The 19,959-nt window shown below is 45.6% G+C and overlaps 1 protein-coding gene across 1 annotated transcript in view; it reads left to right on the top strand.

Moving 5' to 3' along the window:
* LOC120930630 overlaps positions 1-19,959 on the top strand; it is a 74,430-nt gene that overhangs the window by 19,736 nt on the left and 34,735 nt on the right. Inside the window, exons 2-5 of the mRNA XM_040341805.1 lie at positions 7,463-7,509; positions 12,057-12,157; positions 13,673-13,700; positions 16,831-16,988. Of these exons, the coding sequence (XP_040197739.1) occupies positions 7,500-7,509; positions 12,057-12,157; positions 13,673-13,700; positions 16,831-16,988 (297 nt within the window). The 5' untranslated portion in view covers positions 7,463-7,499. The remainder of the gene's footprint in view (positions 1-7,462; positions 7,510-12,056; positions 12,158-13,672; positions 13,701-16,830; positions 16,989-19,959) is intronic.

The raw sequence follows: 19,959 nt of genomic DNA on the forward strand, positions 1-19,959 counted from the left end.
ACGTGTAGCCACGCCCCCTAACAGTAAGAATCACTTCCTAGGGAACACTTAACCCCTGCAGCGCCACCTACTGGTTAACCCCCTTAACTGCCAGTGTCATTTACACAGTAAACAGTGAATTTTTATAGCACTGATCGCTGTAAAAATGACAATGGTGTCAAAAGTGTCCGATGTGTCCGCCATAATGTCGCAGTCACGATAAAAATCGCTGATCGCCGCCATAACTAGTAACAAAAAAAATATTAATAAAAATGCCATAAATCTATTCCCTATTTTGTAGACGCTATAACTTCTGCGCAAACCAATCAATAAACGCTTATTGTGATTTTTTATTTTTTTAACAAAAATAGGAAGAAGAATACGTCTCGGCCTAAACTGAGGAAAAAAAAAAAAATTTAAATATATTTTTGGGGGATATTTATTATAGCAAAAAGTTAAAAATATTGGGCTAGATCCACAAAGAACTTACGCCGGCGTATCTCTTGATACGCCGCGTAATTTCAAAGTTCCCCCGTCGTATCTTTGTTTTGTATCCACAAAACAAGATACACCTGAAGCTGGGCTCGATCCGACAGGCGTACGTCTTAGTACGCCGTCGGATCATAGGTGCATTTTCCCGCTGGCCGCTAGGTGGCGTTTCCGTCGCATTCAGCGTCGAGTATGCAAATTAGCTAGATACGGCGATCCACGAACATACATCCGGCCGGCGCATTTTTTTTACGTCGTTTGCGTTCGGCTCTTTCCGGCGTATAGTTACCCCTGCTATATGAGGCGTACGCAATGTTAAGTATGGCCGTCGTTCCCGTGTCAAATTTTGAATTTTTTTCGTTTGCGTAAGTCGTTCGCAAATAGGGATTTGCGTAGAATGACGTCACCGTCGTAAGCATTGGCTTGTTCCTGTTTAATTTAGAGCATGCGCACTGGGATACCCCGATGGACGGCGCATGCGCCGTTCAAAAAAACGTAATTTACGTCGGGTCACGACGTATTTACATAAAACACGCCCCCATGACATCGATTTGAATTGCGTGCCCTTACGCCGCCAAAATTACACTACGCCGCTGTAACTTACGGCGCAACTTCTTTCAGAGATACGCTACGCCGGCCGCAACAATGCGCCGTGCTACGAGGATCTGGCCCTATATCTTTTGCGCAAACCAATCAATAAACGCTTATTGTAAAAAAAAATTAACAAAAATAGGTAGAAGAATACGTATCGGCCTAAACTGAGGAAAAAAATTATTTTTTTATATATATTTTGGGATATTTATTATAGCAAAAAATAAAAAATATTGATTTTTTTTTAAAATTGTCGCTCTATTTTTGTTTATAGCGCAAAAAATAAAAACCACAGAGGTGATCAAATACCACCAAAAGAAAGCTCTACTTGTGGGGAAAAAAGGACGCCAATTTTGTTTGGGAGCCACGTCGCACGACCGCGTAATTGTCAGTTAAAGCGACGCAGTGCCGAATCGCAAAAAGTGGCCTGGTCTTTAAACCACCAAAATAGTCCGGAGGCCTAAGTGGTTAAAGTAGATATAAACCCCGACTGGACGCCATTTCGTTTTACTGAAGCGCTTGGACCCATAAGTAATTTCCATTTTTGGTTTCTAAAATGCTGTTTTCTCCTTTTTTTGTTTTTCCTCCTTATTGTATCTCCTGCAGCCTCGTTTCAGCCACTTCTTATCCAACAAGAAGATAAATGACACAAGACACTCACCGCTTTTATTTCTTTTATTGCAGTCCAAAGTACAAAGTTTTACAATGAAAATCCAGCCAACAAGCTCTCACCTTTCATCAGTGATTGTTCTTAACCACTTCAGCCCTGGAAGGATTTGCCCCCCCCCCTAATGACCGGGCCATTTTTTGTGATATGGCACTGCATCGCTTTAACTGACAATTGCGCGGCCGTCCGACGATCTAGTTCTACCCCAAAAAAAATTACGTCTTTTTTTTGCCCACAAATATAACTTTCTTTTGGTGGTATTTGATCACCTCTGCATTTTTTTTTGCGCTATAAACAAAAATGTAAAAAAAAAAAAAAATACATAAAAAAAAATATTCCTCAGTTTAGGGCGGGGTTATGCAATTAGTGGACCTCCAGCTGTTGCAGAACTTCAAGTCCCATGAGACATAGCGAGATTCTGACAGCCCCAAGCATGACACCCAGAGGCATGATGGGACTTGTAGTTTTGCAACAGCTGGAGGTCCACTAATTGCATATCTCTGGTTTAGGCCGATACGTATTCTTCTACATATTTTTGGTAAAGAAAAAGAAAAAAATCACAATAAGCGTTTATTGATTGGTTTGCACAAAAGTTATAGCGTCTACAAACTACAGGATAAATTTAGAGACTTTTTTTTATTGTTTTTACTGATAATGGTAGCAATCTACGATTTTTTTCGGGACTGCGACATTGCGGCAGACAAATCTGACCCCCAAATGACACTTTTTGGGGACCAGTGACATTATTAACCACTTCCAGCCCAAGGACGTCATCTGACGTCCTGGACTTTCAGTGGGGATATCTGAATGATGCCTGCAGCCACAGGCATCATTCAGATATCAATCTCTTCAGCCGGCGAATCCCTGCACCATAAGAACGATCATAGCGGCGGTTCCTCCGCTTGATCATTCTTATAGGTGGCGGGAGGGGACGCCCCCCCCTCCCGCCGCCATCCGGTGCTTCTTCGGGCTCTCCCGTGCCATCGGAGACCCGGAGAAACGATCCGCCGGCGTCCGATGGAAACCATAGAGTAGACTGGTGACCAGATGGTCACCAGTCATCTCTATGATCGTCGGAGGCCCGGGCGCGATGTTATGACGTCACGCCCGGGTCCTGGAATGTAAACACAGCCGCAATCGCGGCTGAAAGCATTAGATCGGTGAATTTTTTTTCACGATCTAATGCTTTCCAGCCTGGAGGAGAGATGTGGGGTCTTATTGACCCCGCATCTCTCCATAAAGAGGACCTGTCACAGTGATTCCTATTACGGGATGTTTACATTAATAGTAATAGGAATAAAAGTGATCAAAAAAAAAAATGTCAGAAAAAGTGTAAAAATAAAAGAAATTGAGTAAAATAAAATAATAAAAAAAAATGTTTTAAACGCCCCTATCCCCGGTAGCTCGCGTTTAGAAGCGAACACACACGTAAGTCCCGCCCACATATTCAAACAACACATGTGAGGTATCGCCGCGTGCGTTAGAGCGTGCGTTAGAGCGCCAGCAACAATTCTAGCACTAGACCTCCTCTGTAACTCTAAATTTGTAGCTTGTAAAAAAAAAATAAGCGACGCCTATGGAGATTTTTAAGTACTGATGTTTGGCGCCATTTCATGAGTGTGCGCAATTTTAAAGCATGACATGCTAGGTATCTATTTACTCGGCATAACTTCATCTTTCACATTATACAAAAAAATTGGGCAACTTTACTGTTTTGTTATTTTTTAATTCACAAAACCGTTTTTTTCCCCAAAAAAAGGCGTTTGAAAAATTATTGCGCAAATACTGTGCGAGACAAAAAGTTGCAATGGCCGCCATTTTATTCCCTAGGGTGTCTGCTAAAAAAACATATATAGTGTTTGGGGGTTCTGAGTAATTTTCTAACCAAAAAATGATGATTTATGCATGTAGGAGAGAAGTGCCAAAATAGGCCCGGTATGGAGGTGGTTAAGGCTAATCGGATATTCCAAAAACAATTGTCTGATGGACGTGTTTTGTCGGATAATCCGACCGTCTGTATGCTCCATCGGACAATTGTTGACGGAATTTCTGTACGCCGCAATGTCGCAGTCCCGCTAAAAATCGTAGATTGCTACCATTACCAGTAAAAACAATAAAAAAAGTCTCTAAATTTATCCTGTAGATTGTAGACGCTATGGCCCAGATTCTCATACAATTGCGCAAAACTGGGCGGGCGTAACGTATCTGATTTACGTTACGCCGCCGCAAGTTTTACAGGCAAGTGCTTTATTCTCAAAGCGGCCTAGCGTAAATCACCCGGCGCAAGCCCGCCTAATTCAAATTCGCCGGGTAGGGGGCGTGGAGCATTTAAATTAAGCCGAACGTACTGCGCATGCGCCGTCCGTAAAATATCACAGGGTGCATTGCTCCAAATGACGTCGCAAGGACGTCATTGGTTTCGACGTGAACGTAAATGGCGTCCAGCCCCATTCACGGACGACTTACGCAAACAACGTAAATTTTTAAATTTTGACGCGGGAACAACGGCCATACCTAACATTGGTTGCGCCACCATATAGCAGGGGCAACTTTACGCCGTGACAAGTCTAACGTAAACGTCGTAACTTCACTGCGTCAGCCGCGCGTAGGTTCGGGAATTCGCGTATCTAGCTAATTTGCATACTCGACGGCGAAAACGACGGAGGCGACACCTAGCGGCCAAAAAAACGAATTGCATTTAAGATCCGACAGCATAAGAGCCTAACGCCTGTCGGATCTAATGGTTATCTATGCCTAACTGAGTCTAAGAATCAGTCGCATAGATACGACGGCCCCGATTAGGACTTACGACGGCGTACATGGCGTTGCGCCGTCGTAAGCCCTTTGAGAATCTGGGCCTATAACTTTTGTGCAAACAATATACGCCTTTTTTTATTTTTACCAAAAATATGTAGAAGAATATATAGCGGCCTAAACTAAGATTTTTTTTTTTCTGACAACAAATGTTGGCTGTGCATGCTCTCAAATTGTCCGACAACAAATGTCTTCCGTCGGATTATCCGATTGTGTGTACACAAATCCATCGGACTAAGGCTCGATTCACACTAATGCGTTTTTTGGTGCATTTTGCAGAAAAGCAGGGAATTTTTTTTAACATGGGTTCCTATGGAACATGTTCACATCAATGCTTTTTTGTGCCTCTGCGTTTTTGGAAAGGGTCGGGGACTTTTTTTTCCGCAAAAAGCAGCATTTTGCATGTAATAGAATTCAATGGACCCGCATCCAAAACGCAAGTACCGCGTTTTTAGCGCGATTTTGACAAGTTTTTGCCGCTATTTGCGTTTTTTGTTTTTAACCTGGTTTTTAAAAGAAATGTAAAAAAATTAAAATTGATGTAAAAAAATAATTAAAACGCAAATCGCGGTAAAAACGCAAGTCAAAAATTGCAAGCACCGCAAAAAGCACTGCAAAAACGCTCAAAAGCAACATGCATAGGTGTGAATCGAGCCTAAAATCCTAAGTGCAAACACGCATGCTCAGAACCAATGCTAACCATCAGACAACATTAGCAGAAGTTGCCCAAAGGGTGGCGCTAAAGAGCAGAAAAACCACGTTGTTTCGTGAATGTTGGCTGAAAAAGTTCTGCCGTCTGTATGCAGAACAAGTTCACAGCCAATGCCCTTCGGACAAAAATCCACAGATTTAAAACTAAGGGGGGGGGGGGGGCGGTCAAGGGGATAAATGTGTTCCCTGGGTGTGTTCTAACTGTAGGGGGGATGGGCTACCAGACATGACAGAGATCACTGGGAATAGTAAATCTCTGTCATGTCATCTGGCAGAACGGGGAATCGTCTTGTTTACATAGGCAGTTCCCCGTTCTGCCTCTCCTCACCACGATCGCGGTTCGTCGGCGGACATCAAGTCTGCAGGACCCGCGGGCACGCTCTCGCCCGCTATACTCCTTGCACGGACCGACGTACACGTACGTCGATTCGAGCAAGAGAGCCGACCTGCCGCAGTATATATGAGCTGGTCGCCTAGTGGTTAAAGGGGTTGTTTTTTATTTTCTAAAAAAGTTCCTTTAACCACTAGAGTACCGGGCCATCGTCAAATGACGGCTCCACGGTGACTCTGAATATTCAACAGGACGTCAATTGACGTCCTGTATTCCTGCGGCCACTGGGGGGCGCGCGCGCGCCCGGCGCGTCCCCGAGATGCCGATGCGCGTGCCTGGCGGTCGCGATGTCCGCCAGGTACCCGCGATCGGTAACGACAGAGCAGGGACGTGGAGCTCTGTGTGTAAACACAGAGCTCCACGTCCTGTCAGGGGAGAGAGGAGATCGATCTGTGTCCCTTGTACATAGGGACATAGATCGGTCACCTCCCCCAGTCACCCCCCTTTCCCCTACAGTTAGAACACAATACAGGTATACATATTAACCCCTCCCTCACCCCCTAGTGTTAACCCCTTGAATGCCAGGCACATTTATACAGTAATTAGTGCATATTTATCGCATTAATCGCTGTATAAATGTAAATGGCGCCAAAAACGTGTCAAAAGTGTCCGATGTGTTCGCCGCAATGTCACGGTGACAGTAAAAAAATCGCAAATCGCCGCCAATACTAGTAAAAAAATTAATAAAATAAAAATGCCATAAATCTATCAGCTATTTTGTAAACGCTATAACTTTTGCGCAAACCAATCAATATATGATCATTGCGATTTTTTTTTTACCAAAAATATGTAGAAGAATACGTATCGGCCTAAACTGAGGGAAAAAAAAGTTTTTTTAAAAAAAATTGTGATATTTATTAAATAAAAAAGTAAAAAATAGTGTTTTTTTTTAAAATTGTCACTCTTCTTTTGTTTATAGCGCAAAAAATAAAAACCGCAGAGGTGATCAAATAAAACCAAAAGAAAGCTCTATTTGTGGGAACAAAATGATAAAAAAATTGTTTGGGTACAATGTAGCACGACCGCGCAATTATCATTCAAAGTGTGACAGTGCTGAAAGCTGAAAATTGGCTTGGGCAGGAAGGGGCGTAAGTGCCTGGTATGGAAGTGGTTAAGCTAGTGGATTGTTGGCTCACTTACCTTTTCCTTCCATTTCCCTTCTTGACTGGTCTGCACAGAGTCCTGACCTCAACCTGATAGAACACCTTTGGGATGAATAAGGCTGGATTCACACCTAGGCAGTTTTAGTGCTTTTCGCATTTTGCAAATCTGAATAATGCAAAAAACACAAAAAATGCATAGGTGTGAATCCAGCCTTAGAGCGGAGACTGTGAGCCAGGCCTTCTCGTCCAACATCAGTGTCTGACCTTACAATTGGGCTTCTGGAAGAATGGTGAAACATCCCATAGATACACTCCTAAACCTTGTGGACAGCTTTCCCAGAAGAGTTGAAGCTGGTATAGCTGCAACGGGCGGGGCAAACTCAATATTGAACCCTACGGACTAAGACCAGGATGGCAATAAAGTTCATGTGCGTGTAAAGGCAGGCGTCCCAAAACTTTTGCTAATATAGTGTATTTATATGTGACAGTACTTGTCTGTTTTTGGGTGATTCTGCGTTTCCAGCTTAACGTAGCCCATTCATTTCAATGTCCTGGCCCATGTACAAAGATCACACAGAAGAAGTGCATGACCCTTTGTTAAAATCATGTTGCGCCAAAACATTGTACTTGGTGCCATTGGGGGCGCCATTAAGAATGAATTGAATGAAAATGTAAATACTTCTTGTCACACTGATCATCTTTATTTTATCTTATTAGTGCCAGAAATTGATTCTGATTTAGTCTTCAGGAAAACATGTCTGCAGGTAAGGACTGGAATTTTAGTTTTACATAGTAAAAAATACATATCAGCCCGGAATCACAAAGCACTTGCGCCTACGTATCTCCAGATAAGCCGCGTAAGTGCAAATATGCGCCGTCGTATCTGTGCGCCGGACCCACAAACTAAGATACGCCTAAAAACAGGCTTAATCCCGCCGACGTAACTTGCCTACGCCGGCGTAGGGTGGGCGCACATTTACGCTGGCCGCATGGTGCCGCTGCCATTGATTAGCCATTCAAATATGCAAATGAGGAAAATACGGCGATTCACGAACCTGCGCCCGCCCGACGCAGGCTACGAGAGGTGCGCGTAAGTTGTACGTCCGGCGTAAAGTTAAGCCCCATAAAGGAGGTGTAACTCAGCAGCAGACATGTAAAGGTCTGCATCAGGGAACAGAAGCCGGCGGTTTTTACGTAGTTTACGTTGGACGTGTGTCTGGATGGGCGTAGATTACGTTCATGGCGTAGGCAGTGATCCGGCGTATCTTAGGTAGATGTTCCGACGTGGTTATGAGCATGCGCACAGGGATGCGTCCAAGACACGACACATGCGCAGTTCATTCAACGTACTTGTCTGGCTCTCAAAGCATCATTTGCATGGGGTCACGCCTCATTTGCATGGGGCAAGCCCACTTCCACCTACGCCGGCCTGCGCCTTCGAAATCTATGCCACGCCGACGCAGCTTTGGGAGCACTGGCTTCCTGAATTCCATGCTTGCCTCTCTGCGCTGCGTCGGCGTAGCGTACATTGAGATGCGCTACGGCGGCGTAATGTGCGCCCGTTCTCTGTGAATCCGGGCCATCCTGTATAGTGGGTTTAAAAAAGAATCACCCCCCCCCCCCCCCAAAAAAAAAAAAAAAATGTTGCTGCCTGAAATGAGGACAGACACAGTTTTTGTTTTATCCATCTGTATTTACTCAGTGCAACTTATAACATCCAAGTGAAAGATAGAACACCAATATGTCAGAAAAATAAATAAAGATCATTCAAAAAAAAGAATCACTGAGTTTGAAAAATGATCACCCCACCCTAAAAATGACTTATAAACTCATTCAGGTGCAGCTAATCACCTTCTCAATGGCACACAAAGCAGATTGCCTTTCAACTGTAATCAGCTGTGGTCATTTTGATTAGCTCAGCATGAAAAGAGCTTTCCTGGAGCATTTCAGTTTCTGGTAGTGCAACTGAAGCAAACAATCAACTATGGGTGGCAAAGCAATGTCACAGGATCTCCGGGATAAAGTTGTGGACAGGCACAAGTCAGGAGATGGATATAAAAACATGTCAAAGGCTTTGTCCATGCCTAAAAGCACAGTGAAGTCTAATATTAAGAAGTGGAAGGTATTTGGTACAACACAGACCCTCTCTGGATCAGGATGTTGCTCCAAAAACATGCTGGTAGGTTAATTGTATCCTGTCTAAATTGTCCCTAATATGTGTATGTATAAGTGTGAGTTAGGGACCTTAGAGTGTAAGCTCCTTGAGGGTAGGGACTGATGTGAATGTACAATGTAAATTGGCGGTGCTATATAAGTACAGTGGAACCTTGGATTATGAGCATAATCCGTTCCAGGAGAATGCTCTTATTCCAAAGCAATCGCATATCAAAGTGAGTTTCCCCATGGTAGTCAATGGAAAACGAAAATAATTTGTTCCGTATTGACTTCTATGTCATGCAATACCGCATGTGGGGAGAGGTGGGGGGCGCCAGAGAGCCTCAAATACTCGAAAAGGCTCAAGGAACACCTCAGCTGAACTCGGAAAACCCCCGAAAGGCTTGGGAATGGGGTTTTTAAGAGTATTTCTGCTCCGGCGCCCCCCACCTCAGGCCAAATGCGGTACAGCTGTGGCTTGAATCCTGCTAGTTTTGTGAGACAACACTCGAGTCAGGATTTAAAAAAAAGATGAGAGATATTGTATGTGACACAGGCTTTTTTTTGGGCTGGGCCGTGACCTACCTGACCTATATACACTGACAGTAGTGACCTACATACACTGTCGGTAGTGACCTACATACTCTGACCTACCTGACATACACTGACCTACATACCTACACTGTCTGACCTACCTCAGCCGTGGGGTGCGGTGTCGCAGCAGACAGTCAGTCATCAGAGGAGGAGCCGAGGAAGAGAGGAGAGCCGAGGAGGAGAGGAGAGCCAAGGAGCCTGGAGGAGAGGAGAGCCAAGGAGCCTGGAGGAGAGGAGAGCCAAGGAGCCTGGAGGGGAGGAGAGCCAAGGAGCCTGGAGGGGAGGAGAGCCAAGGAGCCTGGAGGAGAGGAGAGCCAAGGAGCCTGGAGGAGAGGAGAGCCAAGGAGCCTGGAGGAGAGGAGAGCCAAGGAGCCTGGAGGAGAGGAGAGCCAAGGAGCCTGGAGGGGAGGAGAGCCAAGGAGCCTGGAGGGGAGGAGAGCCAAGGAGCCTGGAGGGGAGGAGAGCCAAGGAGCCTGGTGGGGAGGAGAGCCAAGGAGCCTGGAGGGGAGGAGAGCCAAGGAGCCTGGAGGGGAGGAGAGCCAAGGAGCCTGGAGGGGAGGAGAGCCAAGGAGCCTGGAGGGGAGGAGAGCCAAGGAGCCTGGAGGGGAGGAGAGCCAAGGAGCCTGGAGGGGAGGAGAGCCAAGGAGCCTGGAGGAGAGGAGAGCCAAGGAGCCTGGGGGGGAGGAGAGCCAAGGAGCCTGGAGGGGAGGAGAGCCAAGGAGCCTGGAGGGGAGGAGAGCCAAGGAACCTGGAGGGGAGGAGAGCTGAGGAGGAGCAGAGAGGAGAGCCGCCCGCCCGAGCGCCACCTTCTGGAGCCTGCAGTGCCTATGATAGACGTCACACGTCCCATAGTCCCAGCATTGGACCAGTGGGACGTCCATCATAGTCGTTGCGCAGGCTCCAGAAGGCAGGACCTGCTATGGCACTCGGCCACATTCGGCGGTGCTCTGGATTAGATCGGTCCCGCCGCTCGCTCGGGACTAACAATGGAGACCTGCATGCATGAGACTCAGGGCTTTTCAGGGACCCATTCAGGGCTTCAGCCCCCCCAAGCCCCCTCCCGACAACCCTGCAATGACCCAAAGCACACAGCAACAATAAGCACATAGTGGTTAAAGGAGAAAATGGCCTAATCAGAGCCCAGACTTAAACCCCATTGAAAATCAGTGGAATGACTTGAAGACTGCAGTCCACAAACCGTCACCATCAAATGTACCGAAACTTGAGCAGTTCGGCAAAGAAGAGTGAGCAAATATTGCAAAGTCTAGATGTGCAAAGCTAGTAGAGACAAATCCCAACAGACTAAAGGCTGGAATTAAAGCAAAAGGTGGTTCAACAAAATACTGACACAAGGGGGTGATCCTTTTTCCAACTCAGTGATTCTGTTTTAGATTTTTTTTCTGACATGCTGGTATTTTTTCACTTCACCTTCATCTTTGAGGCTGGGTTCACACTACTACACTACTTTCATCCTACTTTGCTCTGCTAGATTGGTCCTACATTTATCCTACATTGGTCCTACAGTCATCCTACTTTCATGAACAGGATACTACTTTGGTCCAACTTCAATGATATTCAATGGGCCTGAAGTAGGATCAATGTAGGACCAAAAGTAGTACAGGGAGCATTTTCAAAGTCGGACCGACTTGTGTAGGACACTACAAGACACTCTCATAGGGAAACATTGAACACAGAGCAAAGTAGGATGAAAGTAGTGTAGTAGTGTGAACCCAGCCTCACTTGGATGTTATATGTTGCACTGAGTATATACAGCTGTTCATTTCAGGCTGCAAAGCAACAAAATGTGATTATTTTAAAGGGGGTGATTCTTTTCTATACCCATTGTATGTTAAACATGTCATACATATCTCACTCATTACACATGTAATAAATATCCCTCGCATTATACATTATACACACGGGTTGTTGCTAAAAAAAAAAAGGCAGGAGGTCCTCGCTAAATTCGATTCCAGGTTTGAAGGGAGAACCCTACACCAAAATAAAGAAAACTTGAGACCCACCCTGCAAACAATACACACCAGACCCTTGTAGAAAAGACTGTAATAAAAACTGAGGTAAGCTTTACTTTCAACCCTTATCTAAGCTTGTAGCTCGGCAGGCTGGGAAAGTGAGGTGGGAATGTGTCCACCCATCCCCCGCCCCAAATCATACTAGGCCATATGCCCTCAACATGGGGAGTACCTCAGACCCCACCTGGCATATCGCCTTGTTAATGACAAGGGCCTTTTACTCATGACCCTGGCTCGGCAGTTGTGGGGGGTCTGTGGGTTCGAGGCTTATCAGAATCTGGACAGAAGAACACACAGGCAAACTATAAGCAGATTATACTTCAGCTGTGGAGATCCCCTCTTAGTCAACTGCCAAAGGGGTCCCCACCGGAAGATTCCCCTCTATTCCTGTACTGGTGACAGCTGTCAACTTTTAGGGAAAAAAATCACAGGGGTTCTAACCCTTCCTTACTAGGTTGTGTGTGACCCTTTTTTGCTCTGTAGAAACCTCCAATACTTTTGCTGCACGGTATTATTTTTGTTTGTTGTTGCAGGATATCCTGGACCTATCCAGTCTCAACCACAATGGCAGAATGGCTCCACCTTCTCCAAATCTACCGCTATGGTGCCACCAGGACTGGAGTGTCTGGCAGAGGTTGGTAATATGGTGGGGCGGGGGTTGCAGACATGTCTTTTTTGGCTCTGGGAATTTCTGCAATTTAGCCAAAAGAGCATTGTGAGGTCAGGGACTGTTGTTGGGGGAGAAGACCTGATAATCGGGTCTTCTCTTCTCAATCAGAGTCCCAATTAATTTTAAAGATGTTCAGGGTCCTCCACCCCAAACTCATCAGACCATGTCTTTATGTTGCTAATTTTGTGCACAGGGGTACAGTCATCCTAGAACATATTCCCTGATTTTGGGTGTCCTTCCCAACCTTTGAGTGCTCCAACCCTCCTGTTGAGTTCTCCATAATAAAAAAGAAATCATGGAAGAATGGTGGGAACTCCTCATAATGGGCACAGCAGGTGTACAGACCTGGGAACTCAGCACAGGGATGGTGGGAACCCCTCATAATGGGCACAGCAGGTGTACAGACCCGGGAACTCAGCGTAGGGATGGTAGGAACGCCTCATAATGGGCACAGCAGGTGTACAGACCTGGAAGCTAGGGCTGGGCGATTTTAGGCAAAAAATCTGCGATTTAAAAAAAAAAATTGATTCACAATACAAATCGTGTTTTTTTTTTTCCCCCCATGGACACCGCGCCGGTCCTAAGTTTTTAGGTAAAAAAATAATGCCCTTAGCTTGCCGCGATCCTGGGAAAAGGCCACGGACTAGGCCGAAGCCGAGTCCTCACCTAAAAAATCCTGCTCGCCGCGGTCCTGGGAAAAGGCCACGTACTAGGCCGAATCCACGCGCGGCCTCGCCTAAAAAATTTTGCTCGCCGCGATCCTGGGAAAAGGCAGCGGACTAGGCCGAAGCCACGGCCTCGCCTAAAAAGTCCTGCTCGCCGCGATCCTGGGAATAGGCAGCAGACTAGGTCGATGCCGCGGCCTCGCCTAGGAAATCCTGCCCGCAGCTCGCCGCGATCTTGAGAAAAGGCCTTTTCCCAGGGTCGCGGCGAGCTGCGGGCAGGATTTTTTAGGCGAGGCCGCGGCTTCGGCTTAGTCCGCGTAGCGCCGACCTATGGAAAAAAAAAATAGTTTTGATCAAAATTTTAATCAATTCAAATCGATTTTTTTCCCTAGCCCTACTGGGAACTCGGCACAGGGATGGTGAGAACCCCTCATAATGAGCACAGCAAGTGTACAGACCTGGGAATTAAGTATAGAGATGATGGGAACCCCTCATAATGCCTCTCCAGTATCCATCAAACACTGAAAAAACACATTTTGGGGGAACATAAGAGCTGTGCTATTTAAGAGGGAAACATTTTATTATTAAAATTATAAAAAAAATATAAGAAGCCTGTGTTTGCTCCAGACCCCCAGAGTCCACTCATAACCGGAACATCGGTTTTGGGTAGATTACCTTATAAATAGATAGAAATAAGAGACACATTTATGAAATATAACAATATATAAAAGCATAACACAGAAACAGGAAACAAATAAAATAAAAATATTACCAAAATAATAATTTTAAAATACATTTCTTTATTTACTTTTAGGTGGAAGAAGTGACGTTAAAGGATAAAGGTAAGAGAAGGGAATGAATAGAGAGTATTATAGAGCTTCCTTTTCCTTTAATGAAAAAACACTTTTGATGCAATACTCGCCTTTAATCCAGAGCTCACATTAGTCAGGGTCAAAACGTCACTTCCGCCCATAGCTCTTAAAGGGCCATTTTTTTATTATTGCATTTTAGTGTAAATATGAGATGTGAGGTCTTTTTGACCCCAGAGGACCTGTCATGCTTTTTTCTATTACAAGGGATGTTTACATTCCTTGTAATAGGAATAAAAGTGACCCAATTAAAAATAAATAAATAAAATAAAATAAAGTAAAATAAATAATAAGAAAATTATATATTTTTTAAAGCGCCCCGTCCCGACAAGCATACGTGAGCAGCACCTGCATATGAAAACGGTGTTCAAACCACACATGTGAGGTATCGCCGCGATCATTAGAGAGCAATAATTCTAGCTCTAGACCTCCTCTGTAACTCAACACATGCATCCTGTAGAATTGTTTAAACTTTGCCTATGGAGATTTTTAAGGGTAAAAGTTTGTCGCCGTTCCACGAGCAGGTGCAATTTTGAAGCGTGACATGTTCGGTATCAATTTACTCGGCGTAACATGATCTTTCACACTGCTGCGCAAATACGGTGTGACCAAAAGCATTGCAATGACCGCCACATTATTCTCTAGGCCAGGGGTGTCAAACTCAAATTCATCGGGGGCCGCATCAGCAGTATGGTTTCCCTCACAGGGCCGGTTGTATCTGTAGGACTATGTATCTACTCTTTATTATCATTGCGCTACGTACTGCGTACGCTTTACAGCACTGTGATATCCTTTATATATGATGACTATTATTGTCCTCATGGGCTGGGCTGGGGGGTTTTTAGGCTTCATTTCCATGGACGTTTTTACAGCCACTTTCTTTAGCCTTTTTTACAGCTTAAAAACGCCTGTCCATGTTTATTTATTTATTTCTTGAGCTGGAGCTCAAAAACGCAACGGTAGCGTTTTTGAGCGTTTTTGAGCGTTTTCGCATGTTTTTGAGCGTTTTTGAGTGTTTTTTAACGTCTGGCGTTTTTACAGCTCTACTCTGGAGCTTCAGAACGCCCTGGTCCTGTGTTTTTTTTACAGCTCAAAAATGCCTATGTGGGCATGATGCCATAGAATAACATGGACAGGCGTTTTTAAGCTGTAAAAAACGCTCAGAAAAGTGGCTGTAAAAACATCAGTGGAAATGAAGCCTAACTGATATTTATTATGATGCGTTCTTTTATAGTCAGTCAATATGGGGACAATGGCCCGGATTCAAGAAGCAATTGCGCCTGCGTAACCATAGGTTACACAGCGCAATTGCTTACTTGCCCCGGCGTTACGAATGCTCCTGATTCAGGAACATCGTAACGCAGACTGCAGCCTAAAATCTGCGTGGCATAAGGCTCTTATGCCACGCAGATTTTAGGCTGCATTCTTGCGATGGCCGCTAGGGGGCGCTCCCATTGTGCTCAGTGTATAGTATGCAAATTGCATACTAACACCGATTCACAATGTTGCGCGAGCCCTGCGTACGCAATTTACGTTGTTTCCGTACGGCGTGTTTAGGGTAAGGCTGCCCCTTCTAATAGCAGGGGCAGCCAATGCTAAAGTATACCCGTCGTTCCCGCGTCGCGACGTTCGATTTTTACGTAATTTGCGTAAGTGATTCGTGAATGGCGCTGGACGCCATTCACGTTCACTTTGAAGCAAATGACGTCCTTGCGACGTCATTTGCCGCAATACACGTCGGGAAAGTTTCCCGACGGAGCATGCGCTCTACGCTCGGCGCGGGAGCGCGCCTAATTTAAATGATTCCCGCCCCCTACGGGATCATTTACATTAGACGCCCTTACGCAGGGCAAATTTACACAGCGCACAGGCAATTTACGGAGCTACTGCTCCGTGAATCGCGGGTAGCGCAGTAAATTTGCGGGGGCGCAGGGCAAAAACGTTGCCCTGCGCCTCCGCAAGAAAGGGGCAAATCTACCTGAATCCGGGCCAATGAGAAGAAGCTTTTAGGTACTTTCTGCATACACACATTATATTATCAAAACTATTGGGACGCCTGCCTTTACACACACGTGTCTTTTATGTTTAACCACTTAAAGACCGCCGCATGACGATATACGTCGGTAGAATGGCACGGCTGGGCACATGGACGTATATATGTGTCCCCTTTTAGAGCCAGCAGCACGCTCGCGACCCAGTCCGAAGCTCCGTGACCGCGCCCGCAGGACCCGGGGACCCGATCGCCACAGGTGTCCCGCGATCAGTCCCCGGAGCTGAAGAACGGAGAGTAAACACACCTTCCCCGTTCTTCTCTGTGGCAATGTCAGTGATCGTCTGTTCCCTGATATAGGGAATGACGATCACTGATGTCACACGTCCAGCCCCGCCCCCTACAGTTAGAAACACACATGAGGTCACACTTAACCCCTACAGTGCACCTTAGTGGTTAACCCCTTGACTGCAATTGTCATTTTCACAGTAAACAATGCATTTTTATAGCACTGATCGCTGTGAAAATGACAATGGTCCCAAAAATATGTCAAAAGTGTCCGATGTGTCCGCCATAGTGTCGCAGTCACGAAAAAAATCGCTGATCGCCACCATTAGTAGTAAAAAAAAAATATATATTAATAAAAATGCCATAAAACTATCCCCTATTTTGTAAACGCTATAAATTTTGCGCAAACCAATCGATAAACGCTTATTGTGATTTTTTTTTTTTTTTTAATAGGTAGAAGAATACGTATCGGCCTAAACTGAGGAAAAATAGTGTTTTTTTTATATTTTTTGGGGGGGATATTTATTACAGCAAAAAGTAAAAAATATAGAATTTTTTTTCAAAATTGTCGCTCTATTTTTGTTTATAGCGCAAAAAATAAAAACCGCAGAGGTGATCAAATACCACCAAAAGAAAGCTCTATTTGTGGGGGAAAAAGCACGCCAATTTTGTTTGGGAGCCACGTCGCACGGCCGCGCAATTGTCAGTTAAAGCAATGCAACGCCGAATCGCAAAAAGGGGCCTGGTCCTTAACCTGCATATTGGTCCGGGTCTTAAGTGGTTAAAGGAAATCTTTAGCAATTATTGACCTCATCCATCATTCAGTTTTTCAGACCAAGAACGGGCAGGATCTGTTCACTGTACGGCGGGAGTCGGAGTGCTGTGGACCTTCACTGAACCTTCGCCTTCGTAATCCATACAAGAGGGACGTGGTTTCCCTGTACCTGATCTCCGATGGAGGCTGCTGCGGAGGGCAAACCTATGTAAGTATTCTGTTCCCGGGCAGTTTCCTAACTTTATAAATCAGTTGAGTTCATTCATCGTTAAACCTTATAGAACATGAAAACGTTACATTCAGACATCATCAGGGGCATTAACCTATTGGCTAGCGGGTCTGATTTCTATGTTGGGTTAATTGTCTGCCTGCTAAGTACTTTTCTGTAGCTGATGGTAATCATATAATCTCAGGGTGAGCTTCCAGAAATGCACCAGTGTGTTCTCCGGTTCCAGCACTGTCCTCTTTCTAAGCCTCATTGAAACATCCCTGACACACTTGAGTGGTGGTCAACTTTGTCAGTATAGAGCAGTGATGGCGAACCTTGGCACTCCAGATGTGTTAGAACTACATTTCCCATGATGCTCATGCACTCTGCAGTGAAGTGGAGCATCATGGGAAATGTAGTTCCAAAACATCTGGGGTGCCAAGGTTCGCCATCACTGGTATAGAGGGATTCAAGTGTGGCCCCCGGAAATCACCAATGGGCGATTCAATGTATGCATTGTTAGACAACCATCAGAGACTTCAGCCATGCTACAGGAGATGGTCAGAGGTGAGGGACATGCTACAGGAGATGGTCAGAGATCAGGGACATGCTGCAGGAGATGGTCAGAGATCAGGGACATGCTGCAGGAGATGGTCAGAGATCAGGGACATGCTGCAGGAGATGGTCAGAGATCAGGGACATGTTGCAGGAGATGGTCAGAGATCAGGGACATGCTGCAGGAGAGGGTCAGAGATCAGGGACATGCTGCAGGAGATGGTCAGAGATCAGGGACATGCTGCAGGAGATGGTCAGAGATCAGGGACATGCTGCAGGAGATGGTCAGAGATCAGGGACATGCTGCAGGAGATGGTCAGAGATCAGGGACATGCTGCAGGAGATGGTCAGAGATCAGGGACACGCTGCAGGAGATGGTCAGAGATCAGGGACATGCTGCAGGAGATGATCAGAGATCAGGGACATGCTGCAGGAGATAATCAGAGATCAGCTGCTGCAGGAGATGATAAAAAAATGGTGACATACTATGCTAGGTGGTCACAGACTGCAGGCATGCTACAGGAGATGATGAGATACTGAGGACATTCTGTAGGAAATGGTCAGAGACTGGGGACAGAATAGAAGAAATGGTCAGAGACAGTGGGGACAGAATACTAGAGATGGTCAGAGACTGGGGACAGAATACTAGAGATGGTCAGAGACTGGGGACAGAATACAAGAGATGATCAGAGACTGGGGACAGAATACAAGAGATGGTCAGAGACTGGGGACAGAATACTAGAGATGGTCAGAGACTGGGGACAGAATACAAGAGATGGTCAGAGACTGGGGACAGAATACTAGAGATGGTCAGAGACTGGGGACAGAATACAAGAGATGGTCATAGACTGGGGACAGAATACAAGAGATGGTCAGAGACTGGGGACAGAATACTAGAGATGGTCAGAGACTTGGGACAGAATACAAGAGTTGGTCAGAGACTGGGGACAGAATACAAGAGATGGTCAGAGACTGGTCAGAGACTGGGGACAGAATACAAGAGATGGTCACAGACTGGGGACAGAATACAAGAGACGGTCAGAGACTGGGGACAGAATACAAGAGACGGTCAGAGACTGGGGACAGAATACAAGAGACGGTCAGAGACTGGGGACAGAATACAAGAGACGGTCAGAGACTGGGGACAGAATACAAGAGATGGTCAGAGACTGGGGACAGAATACAAGAAATGGTCAGAGACTGGGGAAAGAATACAAGAGATGGTCAGAGACTGGGGACAGAATACAAGAGATGGTCAGAGACTGGGGACAGAATACAAGAGATGGTCAGAGACTGGGGACAGAATACCAGAGATGGTCAGAGACTGGGGACAGAATACAAGAGATGGTCAGAGACTGAGGACAGAATACAAGAGATGGTCAGAGACTGAGGACAGAATACAAGAGATGGTCAGAGACTGCAGGCATGTTGCATGAGATTGCTAGATACAGCAGTTGCAATTACAAAATGATTGGCTCCATCGATATTTCTTTCAGCAAGACCCATTGTAACTGAACAGAGACCTTGGTGTAAGGGCCTGTGAGGTTGTGGTGTCAAATACAGTCCTCCCGCTGTAGCCCTGGATCGTAGTAGCAGAGCAGCCTGAAGATCACTTTAGAGGCATCTTTTTAAACAAACACTTGGAGAGTGAGTTATTGCCAAATAAAGGAGAGGGGCTGCCAGTTAAATGCGTTTTTAGGGTTACAACCACTTTAATCAGCTGCAATGTATTAAAAGTACAACATTGTTGTAAAAAGTTGAAAGTGGAGGAATATGAGGGCTGTTCTTGTGGAATCTGTCACAGCTCAACAGGGTGTACTGGGTCAACCTGAGCTGCTCTGTACCTTGGGATCACTGTGATGACCAATCGCAGGGATCACAAATGTAAAAAAAAAAGTACCATTTACATCTGAGAGCCCTCCCATTTCTTCACAATGAAAGAAGGGAAGGAAGTTATAGGTAGATTCACACACATTGGCCTAACTTTAGGGCGGCCTAGCCTAGCCTGTTTAGCCTAAAACGAGCGGGCGTAAGGGCGCCTAATTCAAATTGCTTGAAAGGGGGGCGTGTTGTATGGAAATGAGGCTTGACCTCACGTTTTTTTAAGTTTTTTGACACTGCGCATGCGCCGGGCGACTACATTTCCCAGTGCGCATTGCGGCTAAGTACGCTGTACGTAGACGGCGGCGGGGGGGGGGGAGGCACTTGGCTTTCTCTTTGAGGACTGCTCTGATCTCTCTCTCTCTCCGCCCGCTCTCTCTCTGAAAAAATAAAAAAATAAAGTATCGGGTGAAGCATCGGGAGCATTTGCGCAAGTACAAGTACTCGCGCAAATGCTCAGTATCAGCCCCGATACCGATACTAGTATCGGGACAACCCTAATTGTTATGTCATATTATTATTATATTGTTATGTC

This window comes from Rana temporaria, chromosome 3 (genome assembly GCF_905171775.1).
Source record: "Rana temporaria chromosome 3, aRanTem1.1, whole genome shotgun sequence".
In the NCBI taxonomy this organism is placed as follows: Eukaryota; Metazoa; Chordata; class Amphibia; order Anura; family Ranidae; genus Rana; species Rana temporaria.